This window comes from Psammomys obesus, unplaced genomic scaffold (genome assembly GCF_907164565.1).
Source record: "Psammomys obesus unplaced genomic scaffold, mPsaObe1.curated_primary_1811, whole genome shotgun sequence".
NCBI classification, from domain to species: Eukaryota; Metazoa; Chordata; class Mammalia; order Rodentia; family Muridae; genus Psammomys; species Psammomys obesus.
In genome coordinates this window covers 2,782,125-2,802,424 of record NW_026591643.1, presented here as the reverse complement: position 1 = coordinate 2,802,424, position 20,300 = coordinate 2,782,125, and the positions used below count along the sequence as shown (strand labels likewise).

General features: G+C 42.7%; 1 protein-coding gene across 2 annotated transcripts; it reads right to left on the bottom strand.

The window, feature by feature from the left end:
• Nucleotides 1–1,701: 1,701 nt before the first annotated feature.
• Znf483 (zinc finger protein 483) lies at nucleotides 1,702–20,268 on the bottom strand. 2 transcript variants are annotated; one of them, XM_055611593.1, is made up of 6 exons: nucleotides 20,204–20,268; nucleotides 17,617–18,153; nucleotides 14,600–14,688; nucleotides 12,195–12,321; nucleotides 11,700–11,798; nucleotides 1,702–7,390 (listed from the first exon to the last, which is right to left on the bottom strand). In XM_055611593.1, the coding sequence occupies exons 2-6, from the start codon at nucleotides 18,026–18,028 to the stop codon at nucleotides 5,937–5,939; spliced, it is 2,181 nt and encodes a 726-aa protein (XP_055467568.1). In that variant the 5' UTR covers nucleotides 18,029–18,153; nucleotides 20,204–20,268; the 3' UTR covers nucleotides 1,702–5,936. The 2 variants fall into 2 exon arrangements, with proteins under 2 accessions (XP_055467568.1, XP_055467569.1); XM_055611594.1 differs by having other exon boundaries at nucleotides 11,700–11,795.
• Nucleotides 20,269–20,300: the final 32 nt, after the last annotated feature.

The following is a 20,300-nucleotide window of genomic DNA, read 5'->3' as shown; positions in this document are numbered from 1 at the left end:
AGTGCAAGCTTGGATCCCCAGAACCTACTTAAAAGCTAGGTGGGTATGTGACCCGCATGTAATCCCAGCAGAGGACGTGGAGACGTAGGAGTCCCCAGAGCAAGCTGTCTAGCCAGACAGTCAGTGTCGGCAAGCTCCAGATTCAGTGAGAACCCCGTCTTGTAGTAAAGGGCCTTTTTACACCATTATTGGAGTCCTTCCTCCCAGCCCATGTGGTTTCTGCTCTAAGCTGACCCATTGCGGTGGCTTCCTTCCTCCTCTTCTCAACAGATTCTCCTGTTTTCTAAAGCCCTGCACCTTGGCCACGCCTACCCCATCTTGCCCTGCCATTTAATCAGCCAACCAGGTGGGTTTACACAACAAGGGTGGGTGTGGCCAGGCAGTAACCAGCATCGACAGACAAGCACCGGGCCAAGCCCCACACTGTTTTAAGGCGTAGAAAGGTTGAGGAAACAAGGGAGAGGGGCCAGTCCCTCCCCAAGGGAGGGGGTGATGCAATTCTATTTTAATTAAAATGTATGAAACCAGGATTTAAAAAGTGTATGAAAATTTGAAACGGAAATAGACTTTTGACTTTAAAAGAAGTCCCCCAAAACATGAGAAGTACCCTAGAACACTATCCTGGGACACCCCTACAGTGCCATGGGGGGCCTCGTCACCTAGGTAAGGCCAATGGCTCTAAGCTCTTTCCAGACTGTGAGGAGGCTAGGGAGACCTGATTAAATGGAGGTGCAGGTGAAGTCTTGAGTGCGGCTGGGCTGTCGAGGACCTCAGTGCCTCAGGCCCACTAGAGTGGAAGGCTCTCCTGGTGAGGTGCAGAGGTATGGCAAAGCCTTCCTCTGGCCCAGGCGTGAATGTTGACGGTCCAGGCCAGCACAAGTGTGTATAGATTGCTGACCAATGTATGGCAACATTAGCAACTGCCGCTTCTTTCTTGCAGATGAGGGCAACCCGAGACTGATGGCCTGGAGAGTCTAGGTAACCCTCCCCCATGCTGTACATGCTAACCATGCTGAGGGTCTGGAGTGTCATGGAGGTGTGCACTCCAGCTGAGTGCACACGGCCACCTGACCCCAGCAATGCTGTACTCAATGCTGTGTTTGCTCTTCATTCCCTCATCTCCCCAGCGGGTTTCCAGGACTGAGGTGCTCAGGACACAGCACTGGGTAATAGTTTTCAAACTATTGTCTTGTTAAACACTACATTTTTCCCTCTCCTTGCCTTTTGGAACTTGGAGGTCACATGACCCAGAGCAGCAAGCTATTGAAGGTCGGTAGGCCTAGGAAATCATTCTTTACTGAAACAGGCTACTGTGGCTTGCTGCCTTCTCTGGCTAACATTTCTTTCTCCAACTGTGTTATCCAATTTGATAACCAATGGAGGCTACTGAGAACTGGAGATATGAATGGTACTTCTTTCAAAAAAAAAAAAAAACAAACAAACAAACAAAAAAAAAAACAACAAAACTAGACTAAACTAAAAGCTAGGGTTAACGAGATGGCTTGGCAGCTAAGGGGGCCTGCCACCAAGGCTGCCAACTGTTTGATCCCTGGAAGGCACATGGGAGAGAGAATTACCTCTCATAATTGTTTTCTGGCTTTCAAACACATGACATGACAGGTATGTTCATGCACACACATGCGAACGTGCGTGCACACACACAAAAATCCAAAGTAAAAACAAAAGCAAGAGGCATTGCACATTAAATACAACTTTATTGTTTCAGCAGAGCTGTGATTCACTTTAACTACTGCACCGCGCACTGTGGAGAAGCCTGCGTTTTTCAGTGACGTACACATATGTCACCAATCTGGTCAGCACTGAGAACCAGCAAATGGCATTTGTCTCTACCCAGAAGGAGTATCCTAACAGGTTACAGCGGCATCCTGTGCAGCCAGCACGCTACAGAGCTACGCGTATACTTCACAACCATAGACCGAGAGGGCTTCTTACAAGAGTTTTGATTATTCTATACATAAAAATACTGAAAAATATGCAAAGTTTAGTCAAAGGCATATTTCTAAGGCAGAATTCAGTGCAGACACAGAAGCTTGTACTGTATGTAGGTGTCACGGTAGGGAAAGAAGGGACTGAAACAGGGTCCAATGCACATTCACTGATGAATGCCAGTTGCAATTTACAGCAGCAGCAGCAACAGCAGCAGCAGCAGAGTTCAAGTATTAAAGACAACACAGTATGCAACACTAAAAAAATTTTTTTTCAGATCTAAATCTCTCTTCAACAATTTAAAAATTTCACAAAAACAAGTGGCAAAATAAACTTTAAATTTCTAACCACAGTATCTTAACTTTTTAACAGATTTCAGATTATAAGCGTGCCAGCTCACAGAGTAGCTTGACTCCTACACACGTGTACACACACAAACAGGACCACAGACAGAGAAAAGTGAACCCAAGGACCATAATCCACTCAGAAAACTGGAAAAAAACAACAATCTAAAACACTCCAGGAAAACAAAACATCACAACACTTAATAATTCTGCTCAGTGTAAACATGAACAAATTACATATTTCTCACAGAATATATACATTTCTATTATCAAAAATCAGTTGACCCAAAATTTGAAAAATTTCAAGTATTTTTAGTTTTAGATGATCTGTAGAAGACATTGCCCAAGTAAAACTTTGATTATACTGTCTCAGTGAACACCTAAGTTTACAAAGAGGAGCCAATTTATTGCCTCAAATCTCAAACTTCTGATTTATTAGATTTTTTTTTCATCTGTTAGGAATTTTCAGCTAAACATAAAGATTTGTTTCTTTTAAGAAGATACAATTGTAGCTGAGTTAAAAGACCAGATTTGTGGTCATTTTAAAGCAAGAGAGCTTTTTCCTCACTGCTTCATTACAGTGCTTTATTACGATTCAAGTCGAAAGTGTGCTTACTCGCTTTTCTAAAGCGGACTCCGAAGAGGAGTCGGGTATTTAGTCCCAAGTCCTCAGCACGCATGCGCAGATGACGAGTCTAGGAACCGTCGACAGTACATGTGATGACCTTGTGTTCTCTTATCACACTACTTGAATGACTCGCAAGCGTTTAAGATTTCCAACTGAAAATATCAATGCATGCCTGCAATATTATATGCCAAGTGAGATAAGCCAGGCACAAAAGGACACAGATTGTGTTTTTATTTGTGTGAGGTACTAACAAGAGCCAGACGTAGAAAGGAAGAATTCTGATGACCAGGAGCTTGGGAGAGACCAAAGACAAAGAGCAAGGGCTTTGTTTTAAAATAGAGCTGATTAAAATACTCATCACTATAAACAAGTAAAAAATGCTAAATAAGGCTTTAAAAAGAAATTCTATGAAGAGTCATAAATCATAAATTAAAAACCTTTAGATGACCTGTCAATCTAAAATTTGATTTCAGTATGTGCTAGGCCAGACTGAATGCTTTTTGTGCAATTTATTAGTTAGTGATAAATACTTTGACATTGATAACTATTTTACAGTTTTATAGTTTCCCTCTAGTACACAGTAATAGAAAGCTCAAATAGATAAGGAGACATGTGAAAGGATGATGATGACATTAGCCATCAGGGAAATGCAAATTAAAACCACATGAAAATGACACTTCGGCAGACTGACTCTGATAGTTTTAAAGATTGGCACAGATGTAAAGAAAATGGAACTTCCCACACTGCTGCCAGTACACTTAAAATGATGGAGCCACACTGGGAAGCTATCTGGCAGTTTCCTAAAAAGTTAAAAAAAAATTTACACGACACGGAAACTCTACCTATAAATGTCTACCAAGCATAACAATTAGATTAATGTCTAACAGACTTACAATTAAATTCACAGTGCTGTTCCTAACAGTAGTCTGTCTAGGGGGAATGAAGAGAACGTCCTGTCTCGGATATGCGGATAAAGTATCCGTATGAGAGAATATCACACACAAAAAAGAATATCACTTAACAACAAACAATACCAACAAACCACATTTTAATAGTAAGAATCACACAGGCTATAACATGCATAAACTTAAAAACACGATGTTAATGGGGAAAGAAAGACAAAAACTCGCTGAACTGCACACCTTGGTGTTTAGGCATATATGTTCTATTTTAATGAAGTTGTTAAAAAAAAGTTTTGTTTCTAATCCCCAACTGAGACGGGGATAAAAAAAACATCCTCTTGTGAAATTCCCTAGAACACCCTGGAACAGAACTCTTTTTAAGAGTTTTTTTAATGTACTTCATTAAATATTTCAATAAAATATATCCTTTCCAAAAATCCTTAAGCCCATGTGATTCTTATAAGCCACGTTCCTTTGGCACCAGGAATGTGTTTACTAGGTCCGTTTGGCAACAGCTATACTGATCAATTTATCACAAAGTAATGTCAGATTTTGGGGGGCTTAGAGATGAGGAGGAGCCACCCAGAAGAACCCACAAACCTTGTACCCAGAGGTAGCACTTCAAATGTCAACATATTACCTCAGCAAGTATCCCTGAGTCTCAGGTCAGCCTGAGACTTCCACCTGTAAGACAGAGTGCTGGTGTAGCTCGCTCTTCACGACGATCTGCCTCAGATTTCAACGTGAGGAAATCATTTCTACACAACAATCAAGTCCCTCTGCATCTAGTGACCTGAGACCCAAACTACCTCATTCAGGGTCTTTCTTTTTTTTTTTTCTTACCTTTCTTTCTTTCTTTCTTTCTTTCTTTCTTTCTTTCTTTCTTTCTTTCTTTCTTTCTTTCTTTCCTTTCTTTCTTTCTTTCTTTCTTTCTTTCTTTCTTTTTCTTTCTTTCTTTTTCTTCTTTCTTTTCTTTTTTTTTAGTTAGAAACTAAGATTCCATCAATTACAAATTTAAGAACTACCCCTCAATACCCGTATAGTCCATTCCATTGAAGTCTCACTTCAGAAAATATCAGACCAGCTGAGCTCTCCAAAGAAATAACAGGCTAATGTGGTCAGCTCTTACACATTTTTAGCTCTTTCTCTAAAACATGAAAATTCCTTACTTCCAAAGAGAGAAAGCTTTGTGTGTCCACACCTACCCCACTCTACAAACCAACTAAACACATCAAGGCTCCAACTTGATTCAGTCTAGCATCTTGTGACTTTTGCCATAGAGAATTCTTACACTGTGGAGCAGGAGGCTGTGTTCGCTGCAGGGGAATAATCCATCCCGGACAGTTGGCTTTGATGCTTTTCCAGGACTCTTACTTTCAGGACTGGCTGGCTCAGGTACAAGCTCTCTGGATTTTCAATCCATGGAGGGCAAATCTCAAAAGATAAAGAGCTGGAGCCATTTGTGCCAATTAGAGCATTATCTGAAGGGAAACGTCAGTGAGCTTCCCCGATGTGGTTTATCACATTCTCGGATCCTCTGCCAAACATTCCATTTTCTCACTAATCTACAAGTCCACTATCTTGTAAGAAAGTAACTGTCCACTGGATACAACAATTCCAATGAATCAAACATGTTCAAACAATTTCTGTAGTATCAGAATATCAGACAAAAAGAAAGCATAGAAATCATTAATGTCTTTTCACTCTAGTGGTAAAGAAATGAAGATTTAGGGTGACACAGTGGTTGGTTGGCAAACTGGGGTAGAACCCAGGCTATGACAGCCCAGTTACGTTCTTTTCCATTATACCATAGGGCAGTGGGAGGGAAGCCAGAGAGAGAATTCCTTGAAGAAAAGTGCTTCTCAAACTTAAGTTTGTCTTTTCAGGATTATTTCTCTTCCCAGCAGATTTTCTTCACGTCAACATAACTTTATCAAGTCTAATCAAAACTGACCATCCTTGAGAAGAGGCACCAAAGGGGAAGAAGTCTCTTCCTGGATGTGAAGCCACTAAAGTTGAAGCTTCTAATCAATGCTGTGGGTAGTTTACATGTCAAGTTTTTAACTAAGGGCACAATCTGAATTAACCTCCCCTCCTCTTACTGCGTTCTCAGAATTATGCTGTACAGTTATGCCTGAGACTGGCTGACCGACTTTTGGATTTCTTACCACATTTTTTACATTCATACTGTACACTTCTGGTGTGAGTTTTTACATGCTCAATAAGGATTGTGCTCCGAGTAAACGTTGCTTCACAATAATCACATTTGTAGGGCTTCTCTCCAGTATGCGTTCGGACATGCAAATTAAGAGATGAACTCTGTCTGAACGTTTTCCCACAGTCTTTACATTTGTATGGTTTTGCACCACTGTGACATCTCAAGTGGCGGCTGAGGCGGGAGTGAGTAGGGAAGGCTTTTTCACAGTGGGTGCATTTGTAGGGTTTTTCTCCTGCATGAAGTCTTTGATGATAGACGACAGTACTGAAAAGGCTGAAAGACAGTCCACACTCCTTACACACATACGGTTTTTCTCCAGTGTGTGTTCTCTGATGTCGGGTAAGGCAAGAATTCTGTCTGAAGGCTTTTCCACACTCATTACACTTATAGGGCTTCTCTCCAGTGTGTATTCTCTGGTGTTTGGAAAGAGACGAGCTATGAGTGAAGGACTTCCCACACTCATTGCACTTGTACGGTTTTTCTCCCGTGTGGATTCTCTGGTGTTGATAAAATGAGGAGCTGTCACTGAAGGGTCTCCCACAGTGTTTACACACATACGGCTTTTCCCCGGTATGACTTCGTCGATGCTTATCAATAGCTTGCAACCCAGCAAAACTTTTTCCACATTCATCACACTTGTAAGGCCTTTTTATGTCCGTTTTTTTACGTGGTTTGAGGGACGAACTAGCTTTGCGGGCTTTTCTGCACGGAATACACACAGAGCGTTTCAAAGTGTAGCCGAAGGCTTTCCCGCACTTCCTACACTTGCTGGACTCTTCAGTTTCCGCTCCTTTGTCTTTGTTTGAGGCTTCATCTTGAAATAAGTTCTTCCGGCACTTTTCACATTCAGAGCTTTTACTACTATGCCATGAGATTTGAGTAAACGTTACCCCACACTTGCTACACTTCTGAGTCTTACTCAACGAACCAATCTTTGGCTGTTTCGTGTGTTCAATAAGAGATGAAGGGTGACGTGGGTCCCTGTCACTTTCACTGCACTTCCTTGACTTTTCTGCACTGCGCTCTTTGTGGTTCACAAGGTCTGAATGGTAACTGAAGGGTTTCTTGCCTTCCTTCGACCTCGGACACTTCTTTGTTAAGGAGGCTCTCTGATGTTTGGCTGTGCCAGAAGTTTGTTTGGAATTCTTTCCAGAGGGGCTCTCTTCAGACTCAGGCTCTTTACTCCCATGGCTACTCTGCTTGCCATGACCTTTCTTGGATTTACCATGTCGCTTTTGGAATTCTGTCTTCAAGCCATAACCATCATCACTGAAGCAGTATTCTACGATTTTTTCTAAAGTCAAGTCTTCTATAAAAGTATCCAACTCACTTCTAGACTCACTTCCAGCCTCTAAAAGAGATTAGAAAGCAAGTGTCTCCCATTTGCAAGAAAGGAAAATGCTATATTTGGGACTGACATAGGAACACAGTAACGATTTTAAGAAAAATGGCTTAGATAGTTATCAAGCCATATTATGTTAGAGAAGATTATATCATATTTTACGATATTATAGCTGTATAGACAGGCGAGATAAAAGCGATGCAGGAAAGCAAGACGAACACAGAGGCTGGGAGAAATATTGTAGAGGGTGAAATGCTTTATGCAAGCAAAGTTGCAAGTCGCACTCTTTTTCCAGTTTCTGTACCAGATTCAAACCTTCTTACTGTCTCTTATACCCAGACTTTATAATGCTAAGCAAATGGTCAGTCCCGCGATAAGCACTGTGTCTGTACCAGTTCACTTAATCCTCACAACAAGCTGACGAAGTACAGCTCGTATTTCATTTTCTGGCTGTCACGGCTGGGCACACAGCGAGCCAGAGTTTGCCCTAATCACCTGTATTGTAAGCTGTGAAAGCCAGACAGAAGATTCTTGTATTTTTTTTTAAAAAAAAAAACAGAGATTTTATTGTCCTGAAAATACACTTGATAAATATTTAACTGAAATATTAAACATGAGAAAATCCATTGATGTGGTGTTGGCTGTCAGAAATTCACAAAGGTTTGATGTATGTAATAGAAATATGGCATTAAAAACAGAGGTGTATATGTTTTTTTTTTCTTCTTCAAAACCAGTTCTCAATGGCTGGCTCTTTGACCTCCCCACCCCCCAAGGGAGGAGCAGTCCTGTTAGGCCACAGAGGAGGGCTTTGCAGCCAGTCCTAAAGATACCTGATAAAACAGGATCGGATGAATGGGGAGGAGGTCCCCCCCATCAGTGGACTTGAGGGTGGAGATGAGGGAGGGAGGATGGGATTGGGAGGGAATGAGGAAGCGGGACACGGCCGGGATACAGAGTTAATAAAATGTAACTGATAAGAAAAAAATAAAATTAAATAAAAAAAATTCTTGTATTTTTATTTTGTATGAGTTTTGCCTGCATGTATGTCTGTGTGTCACATACATGTACCACCCACAGAGGCCAGAATACTGGGTTACAGATGTCTGGGAACTGCCACGTGGGTGCTGAGAACTCGAGTCCTCTAGAACAGCCCCTCCTATCAACCACTGAGCCATCTCTGCAACTCTAAGGCCGTAATTTAATTTCCCACCACAGCCCATCCTTTTGATCCCTGTATTACATAGCCATTTCTCAAAGAAATAAATGCACTGATTTCATAGAAGTCACCACTTATCCCAGCAACATGCGGCATCACCTATGATAAGTCTTCAGACAACACCACAACCTGGCCCTACCAAGACATGAGCATCAGGCACCCGTTTTTCTTCTTCTTCTTAATCCTGTTCTTTGGGTCTGAAAACCTACTGCCTAAAATGCAATGCCTCAGTTCAGTTTTGTAAATCTGACAGGATCAGAGGTTCAGACTGCTGTAATCAATGAGGAGCTTTCTCCAAAAACATATATTCATGGTGTTTTTCTTAGAACTTTGAATTTATTTCTTAACTGTATCATTCACTCTGGCATCCCCCCTTCTGTTTACTTGTGTGTGCGTGCGTGTGTGTGTGTGTGTGTGTGTATGTGTGGGAATGCACTTGCCAATATATATGTATATGGAGGTCAGAGGAGAATGCTGGGTATCTTTTATTGCTTTCCAGTTTTTTTGTTTTTTTAATACAGGGTCTTTTGCTGAACCAGAAGTTCACTCCTACAGTTAGTTTAGCTGGCCAACCACTGCCTAAAATCTACCTGTGTTTGTCACAAGGCTGAGATTACAAGCACCGAAGTCCATGCTCGGCTTTTACACGGGTCCTGGACAGTCTAGCCCGGGTCTCCATGCTTGCATAGCAAGTACTTTACCTCTGACCCCAGCCCCTATTCTGTCTTTAATTATAAGATCACAGAGTCATCTTTCTAATTGTTTTAAGAGGCAATTCTAAAACTCAAAATCCTACTATTTACAAGTTATATAAAGTTTTTCATACAGTTTAGAATAGAAAAATTAAGATGTATTAGATGTATATTATTTTGCTCTAATATTTCCAAGATCATTAGCGATTTTTGAAAGTCATATCAGTTACATAAACGACCTATCTTACATAATGTATTGATTCCCTTATTGAGTGTTTATCAAATTATGTCCCTACAGTTAGGGATACAGTTCGGTGGTAGAACGTATGCCTAGCAAGCACAAGACACAGGGCTCAGGTTCTGTGTTGTATGTGCGTGTCTGTGCATGTTCAGCTTCACATAATTCCTAAGGAATGGTGCCCCAGCACCCACCTCTGATCGATGAGCCTTACATGTCTACAGATTCAATTCGTAACAGTACTGCTGCTTTAAATATATAATCCGACTCCTGACTAAGTTGGAACTTTTTCATGTTCAGTAGCCATTTTCATTAGTTATCTGTGCAAGCTGTTTGCTTGTTATTTCTAAATTATCTACTGTTAGCTCATTATTGATTTGTGTGAGTTAAATAATTATATCTATTAAGTCTACCTTTAATATAAATGGCAAAACAGCACAAAACCCATTTTGGGGATTAATCTCTAAATTGTTGCATAAACATAATAAAACAATTGTTTTTTATTTATGTAATTATAATGGAACAACTGAAAGGTTGGCTAAAATAAATGCTTTAGAAAATGGGCCAAAGAATGACCAGTTTCACTTTTTTTTAAAAAGAAAGGTACTAATGTATATAATGGCATTTTAATTATTAAAATGTATATTAAATGTAGTTATTTTTAAATTTTAGGAAGATACAGAGAAAGACAAAGGAAAAGCCTAATCCCTTGAAGGTTAACATAATAAAAATAACATAAATGTTAGCAAAAATGTTTCTCAGATGTTAAAAATCCACAAATATTTAACCTATACATTTAGCCATATGAGCATTTTATTCACAAAAAAATGGGATTATTATACATATTTACTGGCTGATTTCCCACTTACTCTTCAAGATTAAGTTCAAATGCTAATTAAGGTATTGTTCCTTTATACAGATGTTCTTTTATTTACAATAAAGTTATGTTTTGGTATATCCATCGTAAGGTCAAAGCACCCTAAGTAAAAATGTATTCAGCACAGCCGACATACTCTGGGGCTTTTAAGCATAAGCTTTCATGATCATGATTGTGTTAAGTGACTCAGCTGCCCAGCCTTGCAAAAGAGTATCAGATCACACACTGCAGGTTAAGTAGAGTTTCAAGTCAACATGCATCGCTTCGCATCATGGAAGTAAAAATATAATCCTAACACCAACCATTGTGGCTTCGGTATCTATGTCCACATACTTCCACAGCCCCTTTATGTGCCATTCCTAAGGCCTGAGTTACGTTACTAACACACTCGTGTGGATGCTTGGTCTTTTAAGTGTCCATAATGATGTGCTTCTCAGAGCTGCTGTGGGGAGACTGCCTGCCCGCCTCTGCTACTGCATTCACGTCACGTCCACTGGTCACACGCCCTCTTGCTGTCAGTGGTGACGGACACAGACACAGGACCATTTCTATGAGATTGGGAACCCCTCTCAGGTGACTGTTGTCCCAGTCTTTGGTCTTGACTAACTTCACAAACCATCTACTGCTTAATATACTTCTTCCCTAGTACATCCACTATCAGTGGACTAGGGGAGGGGCATAAGGGGAGAAGAGGGAGGGGGGGGGGGATTGGGAGGAGACAAGGAGGGGGCCACAGCTGGGACACAATTGAATAAACTGTAATAAATGATAATAAAAAAGATACTTCCTTCCCAACCTCTGTTCCTCCTCCCTCACTTCAGAGGTTACACCTGCACTGTGCACTCACAGCAATCCTAACTCTTTCTCCACCTTTCTTTTTCTTTTCTTTTCTTTTCTTTTTTTTTTTTTTTTTGAGACAGGATTTCTCTGTGTAGCCTTGGCTGTCCTGGACTGGCTCTGTAGACAGGCTGGCCTCGAACTCACAGGGATCTGCTGCCTCTGCCTCCCTGAGTGCTGGGAGTACAAGCGTGTGTCACCACTGCCACCTCCTTCTCCATTTTTCTTTGCTTGAAATTTCTCCCAACGAATCTCCAGTCTTGAAAATACTTTTCAGAGGACCCAAATCAATAGTGCCCCCATCACAAAGAACATTCCAGGAAAGTGATGGCTCTTTTCTAATCAGTCAACATTATATTCTAGCAATAGGCCCACCCAGCATTTCAAAGATTTTTCCCACTAGCCTGGTCAACAACAGTTTTCACTTCCTTCTTACCTTTTACCACCAACTAACTCACCTGGTCTGGGGCCTTTTGAAAGTTCTTTTTCTAGTACCCTTGGTAACTTGACCCACTTCAGATGGGAAATCAAGTCAAATTTGGAAACTGGAGCGCCTGCTTAGAGAAAAGAACAAAAAATGATTTTTTACACATAGAATGACAGTGACTCAACATTCATGTTTAGCCTGTTTCTTTAAGGAAGATAAAGATGATGCCAAATACAGAAAAGGAAGAATCCAAGGAGGAGGAAGGGGAAGGCATAACACTGGAGACAGCAAAATCATACTCCACATTTCCAATGCAATGGAGCAAAAACTGTTTCAGGAGGAAGTATCACAGAAAAGTACATTTTTTAGGGTCCATTTTTAGGAATAGTCATGTCAGGTCCTAGATGCTCAGCAGAAATGGTTAAAATAGTTAAAAATTGTTAAAATACAGTATCTTCCAGATAAGGTAACAGAAGATGAAGGTTTACCCACGCAGACGTTAGATCATGAAGAGAAGAGTCTTTACCTGAGAATTCTACGTTCCCTAAGTTTTCCAGCAGCACTTCCTTATACAGCTCCCTCTGCGCCGGCTCCAGCATCTTCCACTCTCCTCTGCTAAAGTCCACAAACACGTCCTCAAACGTTACAGACTCCTAGAAGGCCAATCACAGCATCTGTGCATTGTGTCAGCTCCCAGTGGGGCCTGGCATTAAATACTGACCATATATAGGCTGTTAACCCTAACCCAGGAATTTCTAACTAATGTGTCAATTATGGAAAATTATAAATTGACACTCCCCATCCTCAAATATGTAGCATATAAACTAACTACGGTAACAGTTAACTACGTAAGAGCAGCTGTGTTACACACACGTTAGCCGGGTGAAGGAGCGTTGTCCTGACTGTCATTACTGAGCGTTTCTCTCCGAAGGCCAGGCCAGCCTCTAGTGCTGGACTCTGGGTGTGCACCACCACGCCCAGCTGCAGTAATACTTTAAAACAACAATCCAAGAGACTCTGGCTCGGCAATACACTCATGCTTTCAAGTATGTCACACTTGCAAACAAGAATGCTGGCTCGTTAAAATTACTCTCTCTTTTCCCTTGAGACTTGGTCAGAACCCGAATGGGCTTCAAACCAGCCATCTTGACTGAGTCTCCTGAGCTCAGGAATTATAGGTGCGTGTCTCCCATGTGGCTTAAATTCATTTTCTAGAATCTACAGCATCCTCTGGGGCGAGGAGGCAGAACAATGGTGTTTACTAGCACGTGGATTAGTACCTTGTCAACCTTCTACCATGTAACCAAATGCTAGCACCCGAGACTTCAAGCAACACAAGTATATTCTCTCCCAATTCCAGAAACAGGCGATCCAGGCGCTGGCGGGAGTGCACTCTCGAGCCTCTGAGGAAGAACCCATCCTTTGCTTGTCTAGCTCCCACTGGCTGCCAGCATTCTCTGACCTTCCCTGGCTGTGGTTCAGTACCTCCACACTGCCTCCCTTTCTGATTCATCATCGCTGTACTCAAATGCTTTATGCTTCTCTCGTAAGGACTCATGACATATAACCCAGAATCAATGAATCTTTCCAATTCTACTTTATTTTATTTATATATTAATAATAAAATTTATTTATTTATTTTGCTTTTTTTTTTTTTTTCTTTCAAAACAGGGTTTCTTTGTGTAGCCCTGGCTATCCTGGAACTTCCTCTGTAGACAATGCTGGCCTTGAACTCAGGGATCCGACTGCTTCTACCTCCCAAGTCCTGGGATTAAAGGTGTGGGCCATCACTGCCCAGCCTTCTTTCCAATTTAGTAGGATCAATTCTTCATCTTTTTTTTTTTTTTCCTAGTTTTTCAAGACCGAGTTTCTCTGTGCAGCCTTGCCTGTCCTGGACTCACTTTGTAGTCCAGGTTGGCAAACTCACAGAGATCCACCTGCTTCCCAAGTGCTGGGATTAAAGGCATGCATCACCACACATGGCCCAATTTTTCACCTTAAAACCTATAGCTTAACTACACGTGTAACGAATGATTTTTCTTCAAGCAAATAATACAAGTTCCAGGGACCAGGAAGCAGACATATTTCTGGGGCTCATTATTGCCCTTCTATAGAACTATTATTTAATATTGTATTTTGTTATTGTTGTTTTTTCAAGACAGGGTTTCTCTGTGTAACCTTGGCTGTCCTGGACTCTGTAGACCAGGCTGGCCTCGAACTCGCAGAGCTCCACATGCCTCTGCCTCCTGAGCGCTGGGATCACAGGCGTGCGCACACCTGGCTCATTAGTGTAATTTTCCCTCACTGGAAATGACTGGTACTAGTATCTGCTCCTGCATGAGCTCGTCTCAGCTGATCCCAAGCTTCTCCAAACAGACAATAACACTGTAAATAATATGCCTTTGTCTCTCAACATTTACAGCACATTTCTCTCTTACTTCACTTGGTTGACTGGTATATTCGGGAAATATTGATCATTTTGCTTACATTATGAGCCCTGTTTCTTTTAACCTTCTGATTTTACCCAGGTGGAGAAGTTCTTTACCATATCAGGAAAATATAATTCTATTTCCACCTGACTCGTTCTTGTCAAGAGTAACTTTTGGTTTTCACTAAATGCTCCCCGTCAAAAATTTTGGGGCCGGTGGTGGTGCATTAAGCATGTTTCAGCACACCCGTGGAGGTCAGAGGACCACCTAGTGGAATTCTCTCGTTCTACTAGACAGCTCTGGGGGCCGAATTAGGCTATCACGCTCACCCGAGGGAGCCTTCGACCACTCAGCCGCCTCACTCACCTTAAATGCTTTTGTTTAGCATCAGAATAATGTTGTAGTCCGTGAATCCTAATAAACTGCATGTAAACGGTGACCTATAAGTTGTCTGGGTTTATTTTGTATCTTGAAGAATAAAAACCAGTGAAAGAAAACTTACACGTGGCTCGGTACTCGGAGGAACAGCCACCATCTCATCTTCTCCCAAATCCTCCTCTTTGCAAACAGCAGAATCCTGAGTGCTAAGATCTGGGAAACAGAAAAATCAACCTGGTTTTTCAGTTCCATCATTTGTGTTAAGTCAGAACTCACAACCCCTCCTCGAGCTGGGCTAACCTGCTGGAGTGGCTCACAGACACTTACTTGCCTACTTAACATGAAAGATGTTAGAAAGGGCACAAACAAACAGCCAGATGACAAAACTGCCTTCGGAAGAGGGTCAGAGCTTCTGAATTTAGTCACAGCCTGGACACACCCAGATACAAACTCCTCCTCTACCCTCCTCATGGATAACCACCCTCCAGAAATCCCTCCATGTCCAGCTTTCTTTAACACAATTTCATCTCCAGGTCTTTCTATCTCCTCCTTCTTTCATAAGATTCCCTGCACTCTGCACAAAGTTGGGTTATGAGTCTCAGCATCTGCTTTGATACCCTGCTGGGTAGTCTTTCAGAGGCCCTCTGTGGTAGGCTCCTGTCCTGTTTCCTGTTTTCTCCCTCTTCCAGTGTCCATCCCATTTGTCTAAGTGAGGATTGATCATCTTACCCAGGGTCCTCCTTCTTGCTTAGCTTCTTTAGGTGTACAGATTTTAGTATGTTTATCCTATATGTCTAATATCCATTTATAAGTGAGTATATACCTTGTGTGTCTTTCTGCTTCTGGGATATCTCACTCAGGATGATCTTTTCTAGATCCCACCATTTGCCTGCAAATTTCATGATTTCCTTGTATCAAAATGCTGAGTAGTATTCCATTGTGTAAATCTACCACAATTTCTATATTACAGGAGCCCCACAAGGGGAGCAACAGAACCAAAAAATCTGGGCACAGGGGTCTTTTCTGAGACTGATACTCCAACCAAGGACCATTCATGGATATAACCTAGATAACCAAGAACCTCTGCTCAGATGTAGCCCATAGCAGCTCAGTCTCCAAGTGGGATCCCTAATAAGGGGAACAGGGCTGTCTCTGACATGAACTCAGTGGCTGGCTCTTTGATCACCTCCCCCTGAGGGGGAGCAGCCTTGCCAGGCCACAGAGGAGACAATGCAGCCAGTCCTGATGAGACCTGATAAACTAGAGTTTATCAGATGGAAGGGGAGGAGGACCTCCCCTATCAGTGGACTTGGAGAGAAGCATGGGAAATGAGGGAAGGAGGGTGGGATTTGGAGGGAATGAGAGAGGGGGCTACAGCTGGTATAGAAAATAAACTGTAATTAATATAAAATTAAAAGATAATTTCATCATGTAGGCATGATTAGTGACACCACTGGTGGTCACCTCAACTTTGAGCCCTCTCCTCTGGAGGGGGGGGGGCTGTGAGTTTCATCCTCTTATAACTGCACTGGAAATCTGCCTTCACGGGTAGTTACGTGTGGACATTCCAAATGCCACCTCAGTAAATTCAGGCAAGGCTGCAAGGGGCCTGATAAATGAGCAGACAACTGTCTTTCACCTTGACATCTATCAAAGGTTCTGGGACAGGTTTCAGGAACCAAGGAGGAAAGGTCAAATATTTTAATAAAAAGGCATTTATTGCTCCAGTCACTTGGAAAACAGCAAGGTATAGGGGCTGCAGGTCAAGGAGGGAATGAAAACTCAAATATTTCAAGTATCTATTTTTATAATACCATAGGGTTTCACGGTTCTCTAGAGCAGAGAAAAAAAAATCAATTTTTCCTTCTCTTTAAAATGCAGGACTGCCAGAGAGATAGTTTTCTATATTTAAAAAAAATAGGCTTTCCTCCACTATTTCATCAAAAGATCTTTTCAGTTCTTGAGTCCACAAAAACTGAATTCCTTCTTTCCATAAATTCCGTAGCTATAAAAGTAGCTATAAAATAATTACTCGGTAAACAGTTTTTTTTTTAATCTCTAATTTATAAGATTTATAAAGGTAAACTAGCTTTGCTCAAATATTACTCATAGCTGCTGACTGAACAAAGACACCATGCTGGCCAAAAAAACCGAACCCAAACCAAACCAAACCAAAAAAACAAACAACTGTGCCTCTGAACTTACCAGCTGATTCCTACAGATTATAGTTAAGAAACAAGAAAACCCCAGTGTGTGTTTAAGGGGAAAGTGCAGGTGGGGTTCCGGTGAACTCACTGGGAGCTTAAGGGTGGAAGACTGGCTCCAGACCCCAGAAAAAGCCTGAATTCAGTGACTAAACGCACTGAACAACCTGAGATGACAATTTTTTTTTCAAGTAAAAGTAAATAATTTTTCCAAATCACACTCTACCATCTTATAACAAGAACTGTAAGCAATTTTATTGACCAGATAATTGGGAAAAAGTTAAGAGTTCTATAAAGATGCAAGAGGATTAACTTAAGAAACTGTTCATTGCTGCTATCAACGGATTATTTGCAGGAGTCTCTACACAGAGGCCAGAAGTGTGGAGGGAAGGACAGACAAGCTCTAAGCTAGCTAGGATGAAGTACTGCCTACTGGCACCAATTCAATTTGTGGTCACACAGATAACTGGGATGCCTAAAATGTGGGCTGTGATGCCTCTTTGACTTGTTCATCAACACAACAGGCTCATTTTCCAAAACTAGGGCCTCTGAGACCCCACAGTGCAGAACCGATTACGAGTAATCTGTAAATAGAATGGTTCCCTTAAATCAGTGTTTCTCAACCTTATTGATGCTGCAACTCTTTAATACAATTCCTTATACTGTGATGACCCCCAACCATAAAATTATTTTCATTGCCACTTCATAACTGTAATTTTGCAATTATAATGTAAATATCTGTCATACTGGATATCTGAGATGATTCCCAAAGGGGTCTCGACCCACAGGTTGAGAACCACTGCCTTAAGTTATCTCTCATCTTTGAATATATAATTGTAACTCTTAATTTTCAGTCTTAGCAGTATTGCTTCCTTTGAGATGTTTATTTCATACCTTAGGGGTTCCGCTCACCCCTCCCCTCCCCTGCAACTCTCACCTTCCTTTTCTTCCAGCGTTTGGTTCAAATCTTCTACCAGCATTACTACCTCCGCACTACTCTCAGGATGCTGAGAATTCACCCAAATCCTCATCTCTCCAGGCAGAACCCTCAGGAACTGCTCAAACACTAACAGCTGTAAGATCTGCTCTTTGGTGTGAATGTCTGGTCTTAGCCACTGCTTGCAGAGCTCCCAGAGTTGATTCAGGGTTTTTCGGGGTCCTTCTTCTTTCGAGTAACAAAACCACCTGAACTTCTGCCTGAAAGCCTCTAGATCATCAGCATATCCTCTTAAGATCCTTTCTCGGACACTGACAGTGTCCACTCTAGGAACTGTGCCTTGTTCACTGGAAGGCAGAGCTGAGGGGTCTGGGGAGAAAGCTGTCATGTTTGAGGACCCTAAAGCTTGCATTGTAGCACCAGCAGGGATCCAGTCCTCGTTAGACTATCGAGTATCGGTGTGCTCTGCCAACAGTACTATCTGTGCACAGATAACTACTCAGTGCTCCGGGAATCCAGTTTACAGTCGCGAAGAAACTGTCAAGAAGAAACAAGAGAGGTTAAATGAGTACACGGATTGTTAGTTCTGAAAACACTGGCTTTTATCCCCCCACGAGCCCCCCAACCCCCACACCTCTATAGACTCAGAGACTCAGAGAAGTTCTGCCAAACCAACTATTCTATTAAAGGGAGAATATTTAAAGAACAAAACCCAAAGAGTTAAATAAAGACAATTAAATATACTCTGTAAGCGGAGAGTTACTTCAGACTTAACACTCCTCACACACAAAATGGAAGATCTCCTGATTTCAGGTGATTCCGGCACAAACCTATTTAACAAGTCTTGTCTTCTTTCAACAAACACACATTTCCTGTTGGTCACTCAACTCAAAAACCTGATTTCATAGTTGACTATCAAATTTCTCTCCCCTCCCCTTTTCATATAATAAATAACCAAGCTCAGACTTCTCCATCCTAAAATTTAGATTTATTTATTTTATGTGTATGAGTATTTTTCCTGCCTGTATTTGTGTGTACCAAGTGTGTACCTTGTGCCCATGGAGGGCAGGAAAAGGCATTGGATCCCTGGAGTTAGAGTTACAGAAGATGCCGGGGCTGGGAACTGAGCCTGGGTCCTCTGGAAGAGCAACACGTGCTCTTAACCTTGGAGCCTCTCTCTTAGGTACAGCCGTTTTCAATCCAGGATTTCTCCTAATACTCCAAAGCCGAGCCTGCCATTTCCCTGCTTAGAGGTCCTCCCTGGGTCAATGCAGAGGGCACAAAGAACAAGCTGGAGATTTGCCAATATACCTCACAGACTGCCACTGCGCCACAGAGAAATACCCCCATGCCAACTCTCCCTGCCCTTTATACCAGGAAGATTCCCTCCTCCCCGCTCCTTGGGATGTTGCCTTCCTACTCTTGCCAATCCTTTACTCATTCTCCAAAACAGGGCTCCTGTGGCTCAGGGGTGAAGAGCACTCGCTGTTCTAGCAGAGGAAGCAGGCTTGATTCTATTCCTGCCACCTACATAGCAACCCACAACCACCTGTCACTCCGGTTTCAGGGATCCCACACTCTTCTGACAAGCGCGCAGTGCAGACATACATGCAAGCAAAACACCCATAAACACAAAATGAAACTGGAGCTAGACACACTGCTCAGGGCAAGACGCTTGTCGAGCATGCGGAGGTCCTGCTGTCAATCTTCACATCCACACCACCACCTCCACCACCAAAAGGGGGGGACCCCGCAAGGAATCTATCAAAGACAAAAGCCCTGGTTCTTCTCAGCTCACTCGCCACCCCCACCGTGGAAAGCTCCCTTTGATCCCCAAATGTTTTGTTTTCGTTTTCTTGCACAGTCTGGCCTGTGCTGCATGAATTCATTCATTCAACAAATGACTGGGCATCTACAGAAATGGGAATAGGCACTGTGGCGGCGGGCGGGTACAGAGCACCTCCATCACAGAACTACGACCTGAGAGGTACCGTAATTGGGCAAGACACACGAGCGTTAACCACCCACCTCGGGACCCGACAAACAGCGCGCATGATGTCATTTACTTCTCTGCTAAACCTAGGCGCCCGCTATGTTACCTGGCTCCCCTTTGGACACCTGGACTCCGCAGTGACCGAGACATGCGCAGCCACTTCAATAGAGGCTCTGGGAAAATGTGACGCAGGTAAAGGGGGAAAGCAGCAGCGATCTGCCCCACAGGTGTCAGCTGGCAAAGCCCGGAGACGCTCCAGCTTATGACAAAGGAGGATCCAGAGACCCGAGAGATACAGCCAGGGACGCTGCTAAAAATCTTATCAAAGGATCGCACACATACGCACGCACATGAGCAAACACACCAAGGAATTATTTCGCTTAAAATACCACGGTGGCGAAGTTTTCAAGCCCCGAGCACGGGTCGGAACGGAATGGGATGGCTCGGTGCTGCAGAAGCGCACGCCCCCGCAGCGGCAGCTGCAGCGCAGCGCCTGGTCTGCGAAACGCTCTGGGTCCCAACCCGCCCAAGGTGTGTGCGCTCGGAACCTGCAACCGGCGCAGCTCCAAAACGAACGGCGGAAACAACCGATACCTGCACCAGCATCCGCAGCCAGCTGCACCACAATAAGCTTTCAGAACCTTGCCCCGCAGCAGCTGCGCGCGCAAGCCCGCGGCTGCCACCGCGCCTG